The 21,100-nt window shown below is 50.0% G+C and overlaps 1 protein-coding gene across 1 annotated transcript in view; it reads right to left on the bottom strand.

Moving 5' to 3' along the window:
- The window catches only part of LOC142912436 (E3 ubiquitin-protein ligase COP1-like), a 55,240-nt gene that overhangs the window by 22,470 nt on the left and 11,670 nt on the right, over nucleotides 1–21,100 (bottom strand). The window contains exons 5-7 of the mRNA XM_076060635.1: nucleotides 3,546–3,665; nucleotides 1,991–2,059; nucleotides 51–110 (exon numbers count right to left, since the gene is read on the bottom strand). Coding sequence (XP_075916750.1) covers nucleotides 51–110; nucleotides 1,991–2,059; nucleotides 3,546–3,665 — 249 coding nt within the window. The remainder of the gene's footprint in view (nucleotides 1–50; nucleotides 111–1,990; nucleotides 2,060–3,545; nucleotides 3,666–21,100) is intronic.

Here is a 21,100-nt window from a genome sequence, read left to right as displayed (position 1 = left end):
CTATTTGCAACACGTGACCCCGCGCCCACGTCCGAGGTACAGTCCCGCACCTCGACGTGCCGCATATCGCCCTGCAGGACGCTCAGCTCCTTCGACAGCTGATCCAGTTGCTGCGGGGAGGGAGGGAGAGAGAAAAAAAACCACAATCGGCCTTGGGCTGCATCACACGAAAACGGTTTGCTTGTGCGGCACCGGTAACCACAATCGCATTTGTGCAGAAGACGCAATGATAAATGCTTTGCAGTTGTCGTTATATTGTAACAGATGCCAATCACGCGTTTATTTAACAATCAACAATACGGTGAGTGAATACGTACAACAGGGTAAATGCAAATGCAATCAGGACTCTATTCTGTGCCTACACAAACCAATATCACGTCATCCACCAGCCCGCCTGGCTTTGCAGGCGAATATTATTCAGTCAGGCCTGTCAAACAAATGACTGAAAGATTACCAGAGGACAATATAAATGTGTCGTGACATACGACGTCACTACTGTCGGGACCGTACGAGCGTAGGGACATGTGATGTCACTACTGTGTAGGGACTGTACGAGCGTAGCGACATGTGATGTCACTACCGTGTTGGGACTGTACGAGCGTAGGGACTTGTGATGTCACTACCGTGTAGGGACTGTACGAGCGTAGGGACATGTGATGTCACTACCGTGTAGGGACCGTACGAGCGTAGGGACATGTGATGTCACTACCGTGTAGGGACTGTACGAGCGTAGGGACATGTGATGTCACTACTGTGTAGGGACTGTACGAGCGTAGGGACATGTGATGTCACTACTGTGTAGGGACCGTACGAGCGTAGGGACATATGATGTCACTACTGTGTAGGGACTGTACGAGCGTAGGGACACATGATGTCACTACTGTGTTGGGACCGTACGAGCGTAGGGACATATGATGTCACTACTGTGTAGGGACCGTACGAGCGTAGGGACACATGACGTCACTACCGTGTTGGCTCGGTATGGGTGCTGTAGGCGGGTGTCACGGAGGTCGTGTCAGCCCGTGGACACTCTGCGTGAAACCAACAAGGACACGTGACCGGACAAAGGGGGTGGGGCTAGGGGCCCCAGGGGGGAAGCTTGGGGGCGTGGCCTGGGGCGGAGCCACGGCAGTTACAATCGGGGGGGGGGGGGGGGGGGTGTGAACAGAGAGCTGGGCCGTTCAACCCCGGGACGAAGACGCCGTCAGCGGTCCTCGAGTCTCCGATCGTCGTTCGTGACCAGGCAGCCCGTCACCTGCCCTGGTCACGCTGTGTAGTACTCGCCCCGAGTGTTAGCGAGATTAGGAACGGTGGTCACCACCCTGTACTTAATGTTCACGTTGGTTGTTATGCGTTAATAGATAGTGTTGCCTCCAAGTTGAGTGTGCGCCTCAATTGAACCCACTACAAACGTGAGTGGTAGTCAATGAGAACACCTCTCATGGCCACAAGGTGCGGGGGGGGACAGTCTCGAAACTATAAATGCAAAGACATTTTTAAAAAAGTACTGTTGGTAGTACAGCACAAATATATATGGAGATAAAAAAACGTACCTCCATTATTAACACCGCCTTTGACCAAAGCATTTTGAATGCATCGAATGTTATCGAGATCTTAGAAGCTAAGTGGCGTTAAGCTTGCTAAATATGCATATCAGAATCAGAATATGTGTTTACACTGGAGGAATCCGATGAGGTATTAAGCTCTTTTTCAGAGATGTCCAGTAGGGTGCGGGTGAAAACGTTACAACAAAGAACACGATAGGAGTGTACAGTAGAGGCTTGGGCTGCAAGGCTGTCAGTACAAAAATTAATTATTGAACCCACCACGATCAGTTCATCAGCTTTTATACCAGGATCGCAATAAAAACGCTTCAGAGGAAATACACATTCCATTAACTCTGTGTTTGTGCGAAACGCCAAACACGCCACGCAGTGTGGCGGAGCTTGTGATGTTGTGGAACGGCGAGTGGTGAGATGAGACAACGCACCGCCTGCTTGCCGCGCTGAACCTGCTGCAGGAATTCAATCAGCAGCTGGTGTTGTGCCACTGTAGACTCCTGGAAAAGTAAAAAAAAAGCAAAGCGCATGACAAGGTCAAATAAAATACTTTGCATCTTCACTTAAGACGTAGACGTTGTAAAATAATGCAGGGTCCTTTGTTAATACACTGACGAATAAAGGCTTCCCCACGCTGTGCCGGTCACGGGGATTGTTTGGCCATATTTCATCATGCTGCGTCAGTGTGGGTTGCTGAAGGGATGGAGCCCGGACACGGTTCAGAATTAGCTCACCGCCGATGTTAGCCACGACTGGGAACGAAACACAGGTTGCTGGGTTCATAGCGCAGTGCGCGTAAACCAATACACCGCGCTACGTGTATAAATACAATGGTGCGTCTCTAGGCGTAGATTAGACCTCTGAATTACACTCGCAGGCACGATGGCAGTGCCTTTGGATGCTGCTCAACTCTATCGCAATGTGATAAAAAAATATATTTATCCATTGTAGGACTAAACAATTAAGATTGCAACACAGGGTCCTTCTATCATGGTGATTTGCGGAATTTTCCAGCCATCCATGCCCACCACTCTTGTAGAGCATCTTTAGATGTGGTCACACACAGGCGCTTTATAAATCCTAATTGGATTGTACCAACTTGCCGCCTTTATGTAATCATGCATAGGCCCAGCTCCGTAACTACAACAACATTCGATTTCAAAGGCAATTTCGGGATCAAGATTGTGCAAAGCACTTAACAAATTCACGCGTAATGCACCGTTAAGACAAAACACAACGTATTTAAATGACTGCCGAGAATTGGTCAGTTCTTACCTAGGGTGGGAGAGAATTCCACACATTCCATCACCCTTCGTCCGCACCGGGTGGGAGAGAATTCTCTCCCTAGGGTGGGAGAGAATTCCACACATTCCATCACCCTTCGTCCACATCGGGTGGGAGAGAATTCTCTCCCTAGGGTGGGAGAGAATTCCACACATTCCATCACCCTTCGTCCACACTGGGTGGGAGAGAATTCTCTCCCTAGGGTGGGAGAGAATTCCACACATTCCATCACCCTTCGTACACATCGGGTGGGAGAGAATTATCTCCCTAGGGTGGGAGAGAATTATCTCCCTAGGGTGGGAGAGAATTCCACACATTCCATCACCCTTCGTCCATATGGGTGCCGTGCAATCGCACGCTGCGTTTGCACGTGCGCGCATGGGGCACCGTCGCTACTTGTCGCGAGCAACTTACGTCAGCGTGCGGATGCAAGGCAAGCGATTGCCCCGTGAGCGGAAGCTCGTGGCAGAAGCTGTGTCCGCACATGCGAACGCCTGTGCGGAACGGAATTATACCGGCGCCCTATCGCTGCGGAATTATCGCAGCGATGTCGCACCGCCTGACAACAACCGACCTCTCCGGCACCACATTCCTCCCCGACACCACACCATCGCAAATGCCACCGTGCCGCGTTCCCGTTGCCGCCGGTGGCCAAACCTGTGCAAACGCCACCAGCATTCCTCCAGGGGGCCAACAACTCACCGCTTCCAGCCGCATCTTCTTCTCCGTGAGCAGCTCCAGAATGCGGTTCACGTCGGCGAGCTCCAGGCCATCTTGTTCCAGCACCAGCAACTCCTGGATAGGGTGCCACTGCTGGCCGCTCTGTGAGGAAGAGGGGGGGGGGTGGCAGGGTGGAAGGGTGGAAGGGTCACACAACACGGGAATCAAGAGACGCGGCCGGTCACCTTCTTTCAGCAGAGTTCACGCGTGTCCACGTCGAGGCAGGTGCAGCTAGCGACGACACCTACAGGCCCTAGCGCACAGCGCGTCTTCGGTCAGCAAACTCCAACCGTGGACCACGTAGAGGAACTATTTCAAAAATGTTATATTTTCGGTTTACCAGGCAAGGTCCACTGAGCTATATACCTCTCTTTCAGTACCGATCTGGCCACAAATGAAGGATCAATGAAGTGGCTTACGTGGAAATTTACAAAAGCCAAATTCTCGTATAAAGTATATGAACCACTGCTTGCCACGTCGATCATTCGCTGTGGGATTCAGATATTCTCCAGGCGACTTGTGAAGCCGTCCACTGGCTCACCATCTAAGGAGCACCGGTGGTCGATACACAGCACAAAGATGTTAAAGGAGGGAGGATCTAATGGGTGTGCATGTCGAACTTCTTTCACGCCGTACGTAGCCAACCGTGCTAAAATCGGGAGGTGCGGGGGAAGGACAACGAACTAAACACAACAAGCGGTTCTGAAGTAGTGAGCGTGGCGGTTAGTGGTCACTTTTCTGCATGGCGTTTATATGTTCACCCCGTGTTCTGCACAGGCTTCCTCCAGGATCTCCAGTTTCCTCCAACCGCTAATAAACTGTACAGTGGAACCGGCATTGGCCGAACATCCAAACGTTGAAACATTTCCCGCAAATTAATATTGCACGCAGCAAACCCTGAGGCCCGCGTGACTACAAACAAATTAATATTACACGCAGCAGACCCTGAGACCCGGGTGACTACACACAAATTAATATTACACGCAGCAGACCCTGAGACCCGTGACTACAAACAAATTAATATTACACGCAGCAGACCCTGAGACCCACGTGACTACAAACAAATTAATATTACACGCAGCAGACCCTGAGACCCGTGACTACAAACAAATTAATATTACACGCAGCAAACCCTAAGACCCGTGACTACAAACAAATTAATATTACACGCAGCAGACCCTGAGACCCGTGACTACAAACAAATTAATATTACACGCAGCAGACCCTGAGACCCGTGACTACAAACAAATCAATATTACACGCAGCAAACCCTGAGACCCGTGACTACAAACAAATTAATATTACACGCAGCAGACCCTGAGACCCGCGTGACTACAAACAAATTAATATTACATGCAGCAGACCCTGAGACCCGCCACTACAAACAAATTAATATTACACGCAGCAAACCCTGAGACCCGCGTGAATACAAACAAATTAATATTACACGCAGCAGACCCTGAGACCCGCCACTACAAACAAATTAATATTACACGCAGCAAACCCTGAGACCCGCGTGACTACAAACAAATTAATACTACACGCAGCAGACCCTGAGACCCGCGTGACTACAAACAAATTAATATTACACACAGCAGACCCTGAGACCCGTGACTACAAACAAATTAATAGTAGACGCAGCAGACCCTGAGACCCGCGTGACTACAAACAAATTAATATTACACGCAGCAAACCCTGAGACCCGCCACTACAAACAAAAAAATATTACACGCAGCAGACCCTCAGACCCGTGACTACAAACAAATTAATATTACACGCAGCAGACCCTGGGACCCGTGACTGCAAACAAATTAATATTACACGCAGCAGACCCTGAGACCCGCGTGACTACAAACAAATTAATATTACACGCAGCAGACCCTGAGACCCGCGTGACTACAAACAAATTAATATTACACGCAGCAGACCCTGAGACCCGCCAATACAAACAAATTAATATTACACGCAGCAAACCCTGAGACCCGTGACTACAAACAAATTAATATTACACGCAGCCAACCCTGAGACCCGTGTGACTACAAACAAATTAATATTACACGCAGCCAACCCTGAGACCCGTGTGACTACAAACAAATTAATATTACACGCAGCAAACTCTGAGACCTGTGACTACAAACAAATTAATATTACACGCAGCCAACCCTGAGACCCGCCACTACAAACAAATTAATATTACACGCAGCAGACCCTGAGACCCGTGACTACAAACAAATTAATATTACACACAGCAAACCCTGAGCCGGCGACTACAAACAAATTAATATTACACGCAGCCGACCCTGAGACCGTGACTACAAACAAATTAATATTACACGCAGCAAACCCTGAGACCCGTGACTACAAACAAATTAATATTACACGCAGCAAACCCTGAGACCCGCCACTACAAACAAATTAATATTACACGCAGCAGACCCTGAGACCCATGACTGCAAACAAATTAATATTACACGCAGCAGACCCTGAGACCCGCGTGACTACAAACAAATTAATATTACACGCAGCAAATCCTGAGACCCGCCACTACAAACAAATTAATATTACACGCAGCCAACCCTGAGACCCGTGACTACAAACAAATTAATATTACACGCAGCAAACTCTGAGACCCGTGACTACAAACAAATTAATATTACACGCAGCAGACCCTGAGACCGGTGACTACAAAAAAATTAATATTACACACAGCAAACCCTGAGCCGGCGACTACAAACAAATTAATATTACACGCAGCAAACCCTGATACCCGTGACTACAAACAAATTAATATTACACGCAGCAAACCCTGAGACCCGCCACTAAAAACAAATTAATATTACACGCAGCCAACCCTGAGACCCGTGACTACAAACAAATTAATATTACACGCAGCAGACCCTGAGACCCACGTGACTACAAACAAATTAATATTACACGCAGCAGACCCTGAGACCCGTGACTACAAACAAATTAATATTACACGCAGAAAAACCCTGAGACCCGTGACTACAAACAAATTAATATTACACGCAGCAGACCCTGAGACCCGTGACTACAAACAAATTAATATTACACGCAGCAGACCCTGAGACCCGTGACTACAAACAAATTAATATTACACGCAGCAGACCCTGAGACCCGCGCGACTACAAACAAATTAATATTACATGCAGCAGACCCTGAAACCCGCCACTACAAACAAATTAATATTACACGCAGCAAACCCTGAGACCCGTGACTATAAACAAATTAATATTACACGCAGCCAACCCTGAGACCCGTGTGACTACAAACAAATTAATATTACACGCAGCCAACCCTGAGACCCGTGTGACTACAAACAAATTAATATTACACGCAGCAAACTCTGAGACCCGTGACTACAAACAAAATAATATTACACGCAGCCAACCCTGAGACCCGCCACTACAAACAAATTAATATTACACGCAGCAGACCCTGAGACCCGTGACTACAAACAAATAAATATTACACACAGCAAACCCTGAGCCGGCGACTACAAACAAATTAATATTACATGCAACAGACCCTGAGACCGTGACTACAAACAAATTAATATTACACGCAGCAAACCCTGAGACCCGTGACTACAAACAAATTAATATTACACGTAGCAAACCCTGAGACCCGCCACTACAAACAAATTAATATTACACGCAGCAGACCCTGAGACCCATGACTGCAAACAAATTAATATTACAGGCAGCAGACCCTGAGACCCGCGTGACTACAAACAAATTAATATTACACGCAGCCAACCCTGAGACCCGCGTGACTACAAACAAATTAATATTACACGCAGCCAACCCTGAGACCCGCCACTACAAACAAATTAATATTACACGCAGCAGACCCTGAGACCCGTGACTACAAACAAATTAATATTACACGCAGCAAACCCTGAGACCCGTGACTACAAACAAATTAATATTACACGTAGCAAACCCTGAGACCCGCCACTACAAACAAATTAATATTACACGCAGCAGACCCTGAGACCCATGACTGCAAACAAATTAATATTACACGCAGCAGACCCTGAGACCCGCGTGACTACAAACAAATTAATATTACACGCAGCCAACCCTGAGACCCGCGTGACTACAAACAAATTAATATTACACGCAGCCAACCCTGAGACCCGCCACTACAAACAAATTAATATTACACGCAGCAGACCCTGAGACCCGTGACTACAAACAAATTAATATTACACGCAGCAAACCCTGAGACCCGTGACTACAAACAAATTAATATTACACGCAGCAAACCCTGAGACCCGCCACTACAAACAAATTAATATTACACACAGCCAACCCTGAGACCCGTGACTACAAACAAATTAATATTACACGCAGCAAACCCTGAGACCCGCCACTACAAACAAATTAATATTACACGCAGCAAACCCTAAGACCCGTGACTACAAACAAATTAATATTACACACAGCAGACCCTGAGGCACGTGCCTACAATCAAATTAATATTACACGCAGCAAACCCTGAGGCACGTGACTACAAACAAATTAATATTACACGCAGCCAACCCTGAGACCCGCCACTACAAACAAATGAATATTACACGCAACAAACCATGAGACCCGTGACTACAAACAAATGAATATTACACGCAGCCAACCCTGAGACCCGTGACTACAAACAAATGAATATTACACGCAGCAAACCCTGAGACCCGTGACAACAAATAAATTAATATCACACGCAGCCAACCCTGAGACCCATGACTACAAACAAATTAATATTACACGCAGCCAACCCTGAGACCCGCGTGACCACAAACAAATTAATATTACACGCAGCAGACCCTGAGACCCGCCACTACAAACAAATTAATATTACACGCAGCAAACCCTGAGACCCGTGACTACAAACAAATTAATATTACACGCAGCAAACCCTGAGACCCGCCACTACAAAAAATTAATATTACACGCAGCAAACCCTGAGACCCGTGACTACAAACAAATTAATATTACACACAGCAGACCCTGAGGCACGTGCCTACAAACAAATTAATATTACACACAGCAGACCCTGAGGCACGTGCCTACAAACAAATTAATATTACACGCAGCAAACCCTGAGGCACGTGACTACAAACAAATTAATATTACACGCAGCAGACCCTGAGACCCGCCACTACAAACAAATGAATATTACACGCAGCAAACCCTGAGACCCGTGACTACAAATAAATTAATATCACACGCAGCCAACCCTGAGACCCGTGACTACAAACAAATTAATATTACACGCAGCCAACCCTGAGACCCGCGTGACTACAAACAAATTAATATTACACGCAGCCAACCCTGAGACCCGCCACTACAAACAAATTAATATTACACGCAGCAGACCCTGAGACCCGTGACTACAAACAAATTAATATTACACGCAGCAAACCCTGAGACCCGTGACTACAAACAAATTAATATTACACGCAGCAAACCCTGAGACCCGCCACTACAAACAAATTAATATTACACGCAGCCAACCCTGAGACCCGTGACTACAAACAAATTAATATTACACGCAGCCAACCCTGAGACCCGTGACTACAAACAAATTAATATTACACGCAGCAAACCCTGAGAACCGCCACTACAAACAAATTAATATTACACGCAGCAAACCCTGAGACCCGTGACTACAAACAAATTAATATTACACACAGCAGACCCTGAGGCACGTGCCTACAAACAAATTAATATTACACGCAGCAAACCCTGAGGCACGTGACTACAAACAAATTAATATTACACGCAGCAGACCCTGAGACCCACCACTACAAACAAATGAATATTACATGCAGCAAACCATGAGACCCGTGACTACAAACAAATGAATATTACACGCAGCAAACCCTGAGACCCGTGACTACAAATAAATTAATATCACACGCAGCCAACCCTGAGACCCGTGACTACAAACAAATTAATATTACACGCAGCCAACCCTGAGACCCGCGTGACTACAAACAAATTAATATTACACGCAGCCAACCCTGAGACCCGCCACTACAAACAAATTAATATTACACGCAGCAGACCCTAAGACCCGTGACTACAAACAAATTAATATTACACGCAGCAGACCCTGAGACGCACGTGACTACAAACAAATTAATATTACACGCAGCAAACCCTGAGACCCGTGACTACAAACAAATTAATATTACACGCAGCAGACCCTGAGACCCGCGTGACTACAAACAAATTAATATTACACGCAGCAGACCCTGAGCCGGCGACTACAAACAAATTAATATTACACGCAGCAGACCCTGAGACCCGCGTGACTACAAACAAATTAATATTACACGCAGCCAACCCTGAGACCCGCCACTACAAACAAATTAATATTACACGCAGCAAACCCTGAGACCCGCGTGACTACAAACAAATTAATATTACACACAGCAAACCCTGAGACCCGCCACTACAAACCAATTAATATTACACACAGCCAACCCTGAAACCCGCCACTACAAACAAATTAATATTACACGCAGCAGACCCTGAGACCCGTGACTACAAACAAATTAATATTACACACAGCCAACCCTGAAACCCGCCACTGCAAACAAATTAATATTACACGCAGCAAACCCTGAGACCCGCCACTACAAACAAATTAATATTACACGCAGCAAACCCTGAGACCCGTGACTACAAACAAATTAATATTACACACAGCAGACCCTGAGGCACGTGACTACAAACAAATTTATATTACACGCAGCAAATCCTGAGGCACGTGACTACAAACAAATTAATATTACACGCAGCAAACCCTGAGACCCGTGACTACAAACAAATTAATATTACACGCAGCAGACCCTGAGACCCGCCACTACAAACAAATGAATATTACACGCAGCAAACCCTGAGACCCGTGACTACAAACAAATGAATATTACACGCAGCAAACCCTGAGACCCGTGACTACAAATAAATTAATATCACACGCAGCCAACCCTGAGACCCGTGACTACAAACAAATTAATATTACACGCAGCCAACCCTGAGACCCGCGTGACTACAAACAAATTAATATTACACGCAGCCAACCCTGAGACCCGCCACTACAAACAAATTAATATTACACGCAGCAGACCCTCAGACCCGTGACTACAAACAAATTAATATTACACGCAGCAAACCCTGAGACCCGCGTGACTACAAACAAATTAATATTACACGCAACAGACCCTGAGACCCGTGACTACAAACAAATTAATATTACACGCAGCCAACCCTGAGACCCGCGTGACCACAAACAAATTAATATTACACGCAGCAAACCCTGAGACCCGTGACTACAAACAAATTAATATTACACGCAGCAGACCCTGAGACCCGTGACTACAAACAAATTAATATTACACGCAGCCAACCCTGAGACCGGCGTGACCACAAACAAATTAATATTACACGCAGCAGACCCTGAGACCCGTGACTACAAACAAATTAATATTACACACAGCCAACCCTGAGACCCGCGTGACCACAAACAAATTAATATTACACGCAGCAAACCCTGAGACCCGTGACTACAAACAAATTAATATTACACGCAGCAATCCCCAAGACCCGTGACTCAAACAAATTAATATTACACGCAGCAGACCCTGAGACCCGCGTGACTACAAACAAATTAATATTACACGCAGCCAACCCTGAGACCCGCGTGACTACAAACCAATTAATATTACACGCAGCAAACCCTGAGACCCGCCACTGCAAACAAATTAATATTACACGCAGCAGACCCTGAGACCCGTGACTACAAACAAATTAATATTACACGCAGCCAACCCTGAAACCCGCCACTACAAACAAATTCATATTACACGCAGCAAACCCTGAGACCCGTGACTACAAACAAATTAATATTACACGCAGCAAACCCTGAGACCCGCCACTACAAACAAATTAATATTACACGCAGCAAACTCTGAGACCCGTGACTACAAACAAATTAATATTACACGCAGCAGACCCTGAGACCCGTGACTACAAACAAATTAATATTACACGCAGCAAACCCTGAGACCCGTGACTACAAACAAATTAATATTACACGCAGCAGACCCTGAGACCCGCGTGACTACAAACAAATTAATATTACACGCAGCCAACCCTGAGACCCGCCACTACAAACAAATTAATATTACACGCAGCCAACCCTGAGACTCGCGTGACTACAAACAAATGAATATTACACGCAGCAAACCCTGAGACCCGCGTGACTACAAACAAATTAATATTACACACAGCAAACCCTGAGACCCGCCACTACAAACCAATTAATATTACACACAGCCAACCCTGAAACCCGCCACTACAAACAAATTAATATTACACGCAGCAGACCCTGAGACCCGTGACTACAAACAAATTAATATTACACACAGCCAACCCTGAAACTCGCCACTGCAAACAAATTAATATTACACGCAGCAAACCCTGAGACCCGCCACTACAAACAAATTAATATTACACGCAGCAAACCCTGAGACCCGTGACTACAAACAAATTAATATTACACACAGCAGACCCTGAGGCACGTGACTACAAACAAATTTATATTACACGCAGCAAACCCTGAGGCACGTGACTACAAACAAATTAATATTACACGCAGCAAACCCTGAGACCCGTGACTACAAACAAATTAATATTACACGCAGCAGACCCTGAGACCCGCCACTACAAACAAATAAATATTACACGCAGCAAACCCTGAGACCCGTGACTACAAACAAATGAATATTACACGCAGCAAACCCTGAGACCCGTGACTACAAATAAATTAATATCACACGCAGCCAACCCTGAGACCCGTGACTACAAACGAATTAATATTACACGCAGCCAACCCTGAGACCCGCGTGACTACAAACAAATTAATATTACACGCAGCCAACCCTGAGACCCGCCACTACAAACAAATTAATATTACACGCAGCAGACCCTCAGACCCGTGACTACAAACAAATTAATGTTACACGCAGCAAACCCTGAGACCCGCGTGACTACAAACAAATTAATATTACACGCAACAGACCCTGAGACCCGTGACTACAAACAAATTAATATTACACGCAGCCAACCCTGAGACCCGCGTGACCACAAACAAATTAATATTACACGCAGCAAACCCTGAGACCCGTGACTACAAACAAATTAATATTACACGCAGCAGACCCTGAGACCCGTGACTACAAACAAATTAATATTACACGCAGCCAACCCTGAGACCGGCGTGACCACAAACAAATTAATATTACACGCAGCAGACCCTGAGACCCGTGACTACAAACAAATTAATATTACACACAGCCAACCCTGAGACCCGCGTGATCACAAACAAATTAATATTACACGCAGCAAACCCTGAGACCCGTGACTACAAACAAATTAATATTACACGCAGCAAACCCTAAGACCCGTGACTACAAACAAATTAATATTACACGCAGCAGACCCTGAGACCCGCGTGACTACAAACAAATTAATATTACACGCAGCCAACCCTGAGACCCGCGTGACTACAAACAAATTAATATTACACGTGTAGGGGTGCTATGGGGAATAAACACATGACACGGGAAGGTGTGGTTCACCCACACCTTGGTGGCTACAACAACGTCCGCTAAGGCTCCAGTGGGTATAAAGTGCGGGGAGCCAGGGAGCTCGGGGCAGAGTGTGGGGCCCGAGGCTGAAGCAACCAGTGAAGAAAGAAGGCCAGCTAGGTGAGACCCTGGAACTCCTGTGACCGCTGCCCTTTTCAGGGCCGGCACAGCAAGCCAGTGGTGCGGCCCCAGAGCCCCAGAGTCAGAGTCCTTCTAAGGGCCGGTCTGGTCGGCGGGGAGCCGAGATCTGTGCCTAACCAGGGCCGGATCTGATAGCCTCCCTTAGAGCCCTACCAGGAGGAACTGGGAGCCTAGAGCTTAGGCCAGAGAGCCTGGGGTGTGTTCCTGAGTTATACGGGTGGAGGGGCCGCTACCCCTTCTAGTGTAACCCTTGTTAAGGTTTAAATAAATAGTGCTGCTTCTATTCTGCCGTCTCCGTGTCCTGGAACCCACTACAACTGGTGTCAGAAGTGGTCTTAAAATGGACACAAGGAGTACAAACCGATCACAGGAACCCCAGGAGGAGGACGGCTCGCCTGGGATTGCGCCAGAGGCCGCGGCCGACGATCCTGGGATGTCCCAGACGCCCCAACAGCAGCCGCCGCTGGAGGAGTGGCCGCCGATGGAGGACGGGTTGCAGGCGGCTCACTCTCGACTGGCTGAGCTGCTGTATGTCGCGGCTTCCACGCTGGAGGAAATCAACCGCGCGGGGCTGCGGGCGCAAAGGCGGCAGAGAGACGAACGCCGTTCAACGGCCATTCCCGCCGAAACACAGCCACCAGATTTCGGATTTGCCGCCATGACAGTGTCCGCCACGGCGATTGGAGGGTCGCAGCGCCACGTGGACGCTGTGGGCCAATCAGCGGTGGTGACGTCATCACCAACGGACGCCCGCTGTCAGGACCAATCGGCGGGCGCATCGTCATCACCTGCGCGACCGCCGATGGGTGTCCCCAGCCCCTCAGACACCGGTGGAGAGGCCGGAAATGGCGCGCGGCACCTCTCAGAGACGAAGCCATCGTTTCAACAACGCCTGCCGGTGTTGAAGGAGTTCGTTTCAGACGGCGGCGACTGGGGGGCCTTTCAACGCCGCTTTCTCGCTCATCAAGAGATGGCCGGCTGGACGGACAACGAGGCGTTGAGTGCGCTACCGGCCATGCTGGACGATGACGCCCTTGCTACGCTCATCACAGCTCCCAGATCAACGCGATCTACGCTACAGTCGGCGCTCCAGGTCCTCACCATAGTCTACGGGCCATCGTCGGACTGCCGCAAACTCTTCCACGAGCGGTGCAGGGGCCAGAAGGAGCCACCGCTGGCGTATCGCACGGCTCTCCTGGCCCTCGCAAAAGCGGCTTTCCCGCGGATGGACGGCGAAGGGGTGGACGCGATGGTGACGGAGAAGCTCCTGGCGTTGGCCCAGGAGCTACAGATCGTCATCGTCGCAGAGGACGACGCGGACATGTGCTCCTTGCGGGCAGCAAGACACATCCACGCGCACCTGATAGCGCAGCGTCGATCACCTCTCGTCCCCAAGGGCGCAGCTGCGGTGTGCGCTGGGACGCCGACCATCCCCCCCCCCGAGGAGGTCTTCGCGGCGGGTCGCCCGGTGGAGTGGAGATCCGGAGGGAGGCCGGCTCGGACCACACCGGATCGCCAGGAGCACCCCAAGGCGCTCATCACGTGCTACAACTGTGGCCGCAAGGGCCACGTGGCTGCGGAATGCCGGGCGCCTCGTCAACGACAGCCGGGACGGTCGGACGGCGCTCCAGCCTACAGGCCTCCGCATCGCAACCCGGCAAGTCGCGGCACCCCACATGCTCGGCCTGTGCACACACCTGTCCCCACCTCGCGCGTTTCGGTGTACGGGCCTCGGGGTACGCCCATTGGTTTGTTGGGTGGCGGCGGGGTCGAGAGGGTGCTCGGGCCGGGGCAGTGGACGGAATTGGCCCACCGCATTGTTGCTGCGTCGGCAGGCTCGTCCGTGGTCGCGGGTCGCATTGACGGGGTCGAGGTGCGTATCCTCGTCGATACGGGAGCTTCGGCGACCATTGTGTCAGACTTGATTTATAATATTCTTCCCGTTCAAAGCCGCCGCCCCTTGCTCCCAGTCACCGTTCCGTGTTACGCAGCGAACGGGGGTTCGCTGGGTATCATAGGCCAAATTCGAGCACAAATTTGCATTGGCGATATCAAACTCTCCGGGCCGATATTAGTCTCGTCCTCGCTGGCGGTTCCGTGCTTGTTGGGGACGGACTTTTTGGGCAAAATGCCGATTAAAATTCTAATTGATCAGGGTTGCATCGAGCTTCCCTCGGGCCGACGGGTAACATTCCTGCCTTCCCCTGTCACCTCAAGGGCAGCGTGCGCGTCGATACAAGCGTTCGTCACTCGGACGGTGCGTGTACCTCCCGGGGCGCAAATGCTCGTGCCCCTTCGCTTGCGTCGGCCTTTCGTGCCCGGTGTTCTGGACCAGGGAATTCTGTTAGGGCCCTCGAGGGCTGGGGAAAACGGGCTGGATCTGGTGGCCGCTCAAACGCTCGTTAAGGGGAGCGATGACCCGTTTATCCTCGTCCTTAACGTTGGCGTACAGACGGCCGTCGTTCCTCAGGGAACTGTGCTCGCGCACGCGACACCGGTCCCCGTGGTAGACACGGTTATGGGTAATGTGGGGACCGATCCTCTGGCTCAACCGCATTCTGAGGGGGACGATAGTTGGATGGACACACTATGTTCGGGCACGAGTGATCTGTCCGACTCCCAGCGTGCCGGCCTACGCACCCTTCTGACGGAATTTTCCGATGTTTTTAGTAAACACAAATATGACATTGGGTGCACGAAATTGTTGCGTCACCACATTGACACGGGTGACAATGCCCCGGTACGCCAGAATCCTTTTCGGTTAAGTCCGGCCGAAAAAGATCATGTCAAATTGGCAGTGGATGACATGCTGGCTGCAGACATTATAGCCCCTTCCACCAGTCCATGGGGAGCACCCATAGTGCTTGTCAAAAAGCACGATGGGTCCTTGCGATTCTGTGTGGATTTTCGCCGCCTTAATAAGATCTCCGTGGCCGACGCGTATCCACTTCCCCGGATGGACGAATCTCTGGATGCTCTGGCTGGCGCACGTTTTTTTTCTACGTTGGACTTGTTATCCGGATTTTGGCAACTCCCATTGGATGATGAGTCCAAGCCAAAGACTGCGTTTCGCACACCACACGGCCTATTCCAATTTAACCGGTTACCTATGGGATTACACTCCGCTCCGGCGACATTTCAGCGCCTTATGGAACTGGTTTTGGCTGGCTTACAGTGGAACGTCTGTTTGATCTATCTGGATGACGTCATCGTGTTCAGCAAGACATTTGACGAACACCTTTTGCGCTTGCGCGCCGTGTTCCTCAAAATGCGTGCTGCGAATTTGAAATTTAAGCCGCAAAAGTGCCACCTGCTACGGGAATCCGTACGCTATTTGGGGCACATCGTCAGCCGCTCGGGCATATCCACCGATCCCGCAAAGACGCAGTGTGTCAACTCCTGGCCAACCCCCACCTCGGTGGCTGAGGTCAGGAGTTTCATTGGATTTGCGTCTTATTACCGGCGGTTCGTCGCGGATTTCGCGACCATTGCTAAGCCCTTACACGCTCTGACGGCGAAGGGAGTGAAATTTCACTGGGGCCAGGAGGAGGAGGTCGCTTTTTGTTCCCTTCGCGACGCTCTCGTGCGGGCCCCTCCATTGAGCTACCCCGATTTTTCGGAACCCTTCCTGCTCGATACAGACGCCAGCAATACGGGCATTGGGGGTGTGCTCTCACAGGTGATCTGTGGTGTGGAACGCGTCGTGGCTTATGGCAGTAGGGTTTTGTCTCCGGCGGAACAGAGATACTGCGTCACGCGTCGGGAACTCTTGGCTATTGTATTTTTTATGCAACAGTATCGCCCATACCTGTACGGTCGGCATTTCACTGTCCGTACGGACCATGCGGCATTACAATATGCCTTGCGGGTGACACAGCCTTCGGGGCAATTGTCCCGATGGCTCGAAATCCTTCAGGATTATGATTTCACGACCACATATCGGAAGGGTGCTCGGCACACTAATGCGGATGCGCTGTCTCGCCTGCCGCCCGCCTCAGATTGCGCTTGTCTCAGGGGATCGGGGCGTTGTAAGCCGCCAGAGGATAGCCCCCCCTTAGATATCCCGGTTCTCGCTGCTGCCACTGAGGACCCCTTGCCTGAGGGTCCTGTCGGGGAGGGAGGTGCGGACTCCTTGCTGGGGTTGTCCGTTGCTGAATGGGGGCGCCTCCAGATGGAGGACGCATCCCTCCTCGCGTTGCGTCGTCGCGCAGGGGGTTCCGTGCGGGGGGTCGCGGGGATTGATTCATACGGGCTGCTCCAGGGGCTCCTAATGCATTGGGATGGGAGGGCCTGCCGTCACAGGCTTGTGGTGCCATCCGCTTTGCGGGGTAAGGCCGTTTGGGCCGCACACGAGCGACTTTTGCACCTGGGGACCCACAAGACCCTTGCCGTGCTCCAGCTGGATTTCTTCTGGCCGGGTATGGCAAGGGATGTGGATGACCTCCTGGGTGCATGCACTCAGTGCGCCCAACGAAAACCACCAGCGAAAGGCGCCTGCCCACCGCTACAATCTATCACGGTCTCTCGGGTTAACGAACTCGTCGCACTCGATATATTGGGGCCCTTCCCTGCGACCCCTAGGGGTAACAAGTACCTGCTGGTTGGCGTGGAATATTTCACCCGATGGCCTATGGCATGGCCTCTTGCTAACCAGTCAGCAGCAGCCGTTGCCGAGGCCTTTGTCCAGGGCTATGTCCTCGACAAGGGTGCTCCCGAACGGCTGCTGACTGACCAAGGGAAGAACTTCTCTGGCGTCCTTCTGCACGAGGTGTGTGCGCTTCTTGGTACGAAAAAGATTCGCACTTCCCCCTATCACCCACAAACCGATGGCATGGTGGAGCGGCTGCATAGGACGCTCACATCTATGTTGTGTCACCAGGTGTGTGACTCCCAGACCGATTGGGACCTTCACATTCCGGGGGTTTTGGCCGCCTATAGAATGGCTCCTCACGCGGCAACCGGCTTCTCGCCGTTCTTTTTGATGTACGGTCGCGACGTTGACCCACCAATTGCGAATCAGCTCCGCGTCTCGGAAACCAGCAGAAAATCGAAATTGGCCGACCACGTTAAATTTAATATCCTGAGGTTGACCGAGGCGCGGGAGGCAGCGGCCCAAAACTCTTCCTCTCGGCAGAAGGCCAACGAGAGGTTGCGATCGCGCCAATCACGCACACATGCGTGGAAGCCAGGCGATCAAGCCTGGCTGCACTGCCCTCAGGTGCCGTTGGCTACCTCGGCGAAATTGTTGCGGCCTTGGAGGGGCCCTGTGGTTATTGTGAAGGTTATGCGGCCGCAGTGCGTTCGTATCCAGTGGGGGAAACGCCGCTGGTACGTACACCCCTCGCGTCTGAAGCCGTTTGTGGCGCCGCGCGTCCCTCCACCACATTACACAGGCCGAGCATGTGATGTCTCCGCTGACTCCCGGACGGCGTCTTCGTCACCTGCCCTTGATGCTTCGCTAACTGTTCCACCTTCAGGCGCCTCAAGAATGACGGCTTCCAGCGCGCCTGCGCCACCCGGTGGGGACGGAGTTTGCCCTTCCGGGGTGACGGAAGACGGTGCACCTGCACAGCCGGTGCCCACTGCCGGGCCGACCGGACCCTCCCCCTACGATGGACCCGCAAATCGGACTCGCGCCAAAATGCGCCGCTTGTTGTAAAAATGGTTCTTGTTACTCTTGTTGTTCACTGTTAAGTTTTCTTGCTGCGTTGATGGGGGGAGCGGGTACAATGTATATGTGTATATAGTGTAATTTTGTATAGGTGGGTTGGGTTATTTATTGGGGTGTTCGTTCTTATGAGGCACGCACGGGTGGGGGTTTGTTGTGTTTATTGTTCGAGTATTGTTGCAGCCGGGACGGCTGCGGGTTACACGGGAGGGGGTGATGTAGGGGTGCTATGGGGAATAAACACATGACACGGGAAGGTGTGGTTCACCCACACCTTGGTGGCTACAACAACGTCCGCTAAGGCTCCAGTGGGTATAAAGTGCGGGGAGCCAGGGAGCTCGGGGCAGAGTGTGGGGCCCGAGGCTGAAGCAACCAGTGAAGAAAGAAGGCCAGCTAGGTGAGACCCTGGAACTCCTGTGACCGCTGCCCTTTTCAGGGCCGGCACAGCAAGCCAGTGGTGCGGCCCCAGAGCCCCAGAGTCAGAGTCCTTCTAAGGGCCGGTCTGGTCGGCGGGGAGCCGAGATCTGTGCCTAACCAGGGCCGGATCTGATAGCCTCCCTTAGAGCCCTACCAGGAGGAACTGGGAGCCTAGAGCTTAGGCCAGAGAGCCTGGGGTGTGTTCCTGAGTTATACGGGTGGAGGGGCCGCTACCCCTTCTAGTGTAACCCTTGTTAAGGTTTAAATAAATAGTGCTGCTTCTATTCTGCCGTCTCCGTGTCCTGGAACCCACTACACACGCAGCCAACCCTGAGACCCGCCACTACAAACAAATTAATATTACACGCAGCAGACCCTGAGACCCGTGACTACAAACAAATTAATATTACACGCAGCCAACCCTGAAACCCGCCACTACAAACAAATTCATATTACACGCAGCAAACCCTGAGACCCGTGACTACAAACAAATTAATATTACACGCAGCAAACCCTGAGATCCGCCACTACAAACAAATTAATATTACACGCAGCAAACTCTGAGACCCGTGACTACAAACAAATTAATATTACACGCAGCAGACCCTGAGACCCGTGACTACAAACAAATTAATATTACACGCAGCAAACCCTGAGACCCGTGACTACAAACAAATTAATATTACACGCAGCAGACCCTGAGACCCGTGACTACAAACAAATTAATATTACACGCAGCCAACCCTGAGACCCGTGTGACTACAAACAAATTAATATTACACGCAGCCAACCCTGAGACCCGTGACTACAAACAAATTAATATTACACGCAGCAGACCCTGAGACCCGCCACTACAAACAAATTAATATTACACGCAGCAGACCCTGAGACCCGTGACTACAAACAAATTAATATTACACGCAGCAAACCCTGAGACCCGTGACTACAAACAAATTAATATTACACGCAGCAGACCCTGAGACCCGTGACTACAAACAAATTAATATTACACGCAGCAAACCCTGAGACCCGTGACTACAAACAAATTAATATTACACGCAGCAGACCCTGAGACCCGTGACTACAAACAAATTAATATTACACGCAGCCAACCCTGAGACCCGTGTGACTACAAACAAATTAATATTACACGCAGCCAACCCTGAGACCCGCCACTACAAACAAATTAATATTACACGCAGCAGACCCTGAGACCCGTGACTACAAACAAATTAATATTACACGCAGCCAACCCTGAAACCCACCACTACAAACAAATTCATATTACACGCAGCAAACCCTGAGACCCGTGACTACAAACAAATTAATATTACACGCAGCAAACCCTGAGATCCGCCACTACAAACAAATTAATATTACACGCAGCAAACTCTGAGACCCGTGACTACAAACAAATTAATATTACACGCAGCAGACCCTGAGACCCGTGACTACAAACAAATTAATATTACACGCAGCAAACCCTGAGACCCGTGACTACAAACAAATTAATATTACACGCAGCAGACCCTGAGACCCGTGACTACAAACAAATTAATATTACACGCAGCCAACCCTGAGACCCGTGTGACTACAAACAAATTAATATTACACGCAGCCAACCCTGAGACC

Source organism: Petromyzon marinus, unplaced genomic scaffold (genome assembly GCF_048934315.1).
Source record: "Petromyzon marinus isolate PM22_M1 ecotype Great Lakes invasive population unplaced genomic scaffold, UKy_Petmar_22M1.pri1.0 PM_G_Scaffold_20, whole genome shotgun sequence".
Classification (NCBI taxonomy): Eukaryota; Metazoa; Chordata; class Hyperoartia; order Petromyzontiformes; family Petromyzontidae; genus Petromyzon; species Petromyzon marinus.
This window is presented reverse-complemented; position numbering and strand designations above follow the sequence as displayed.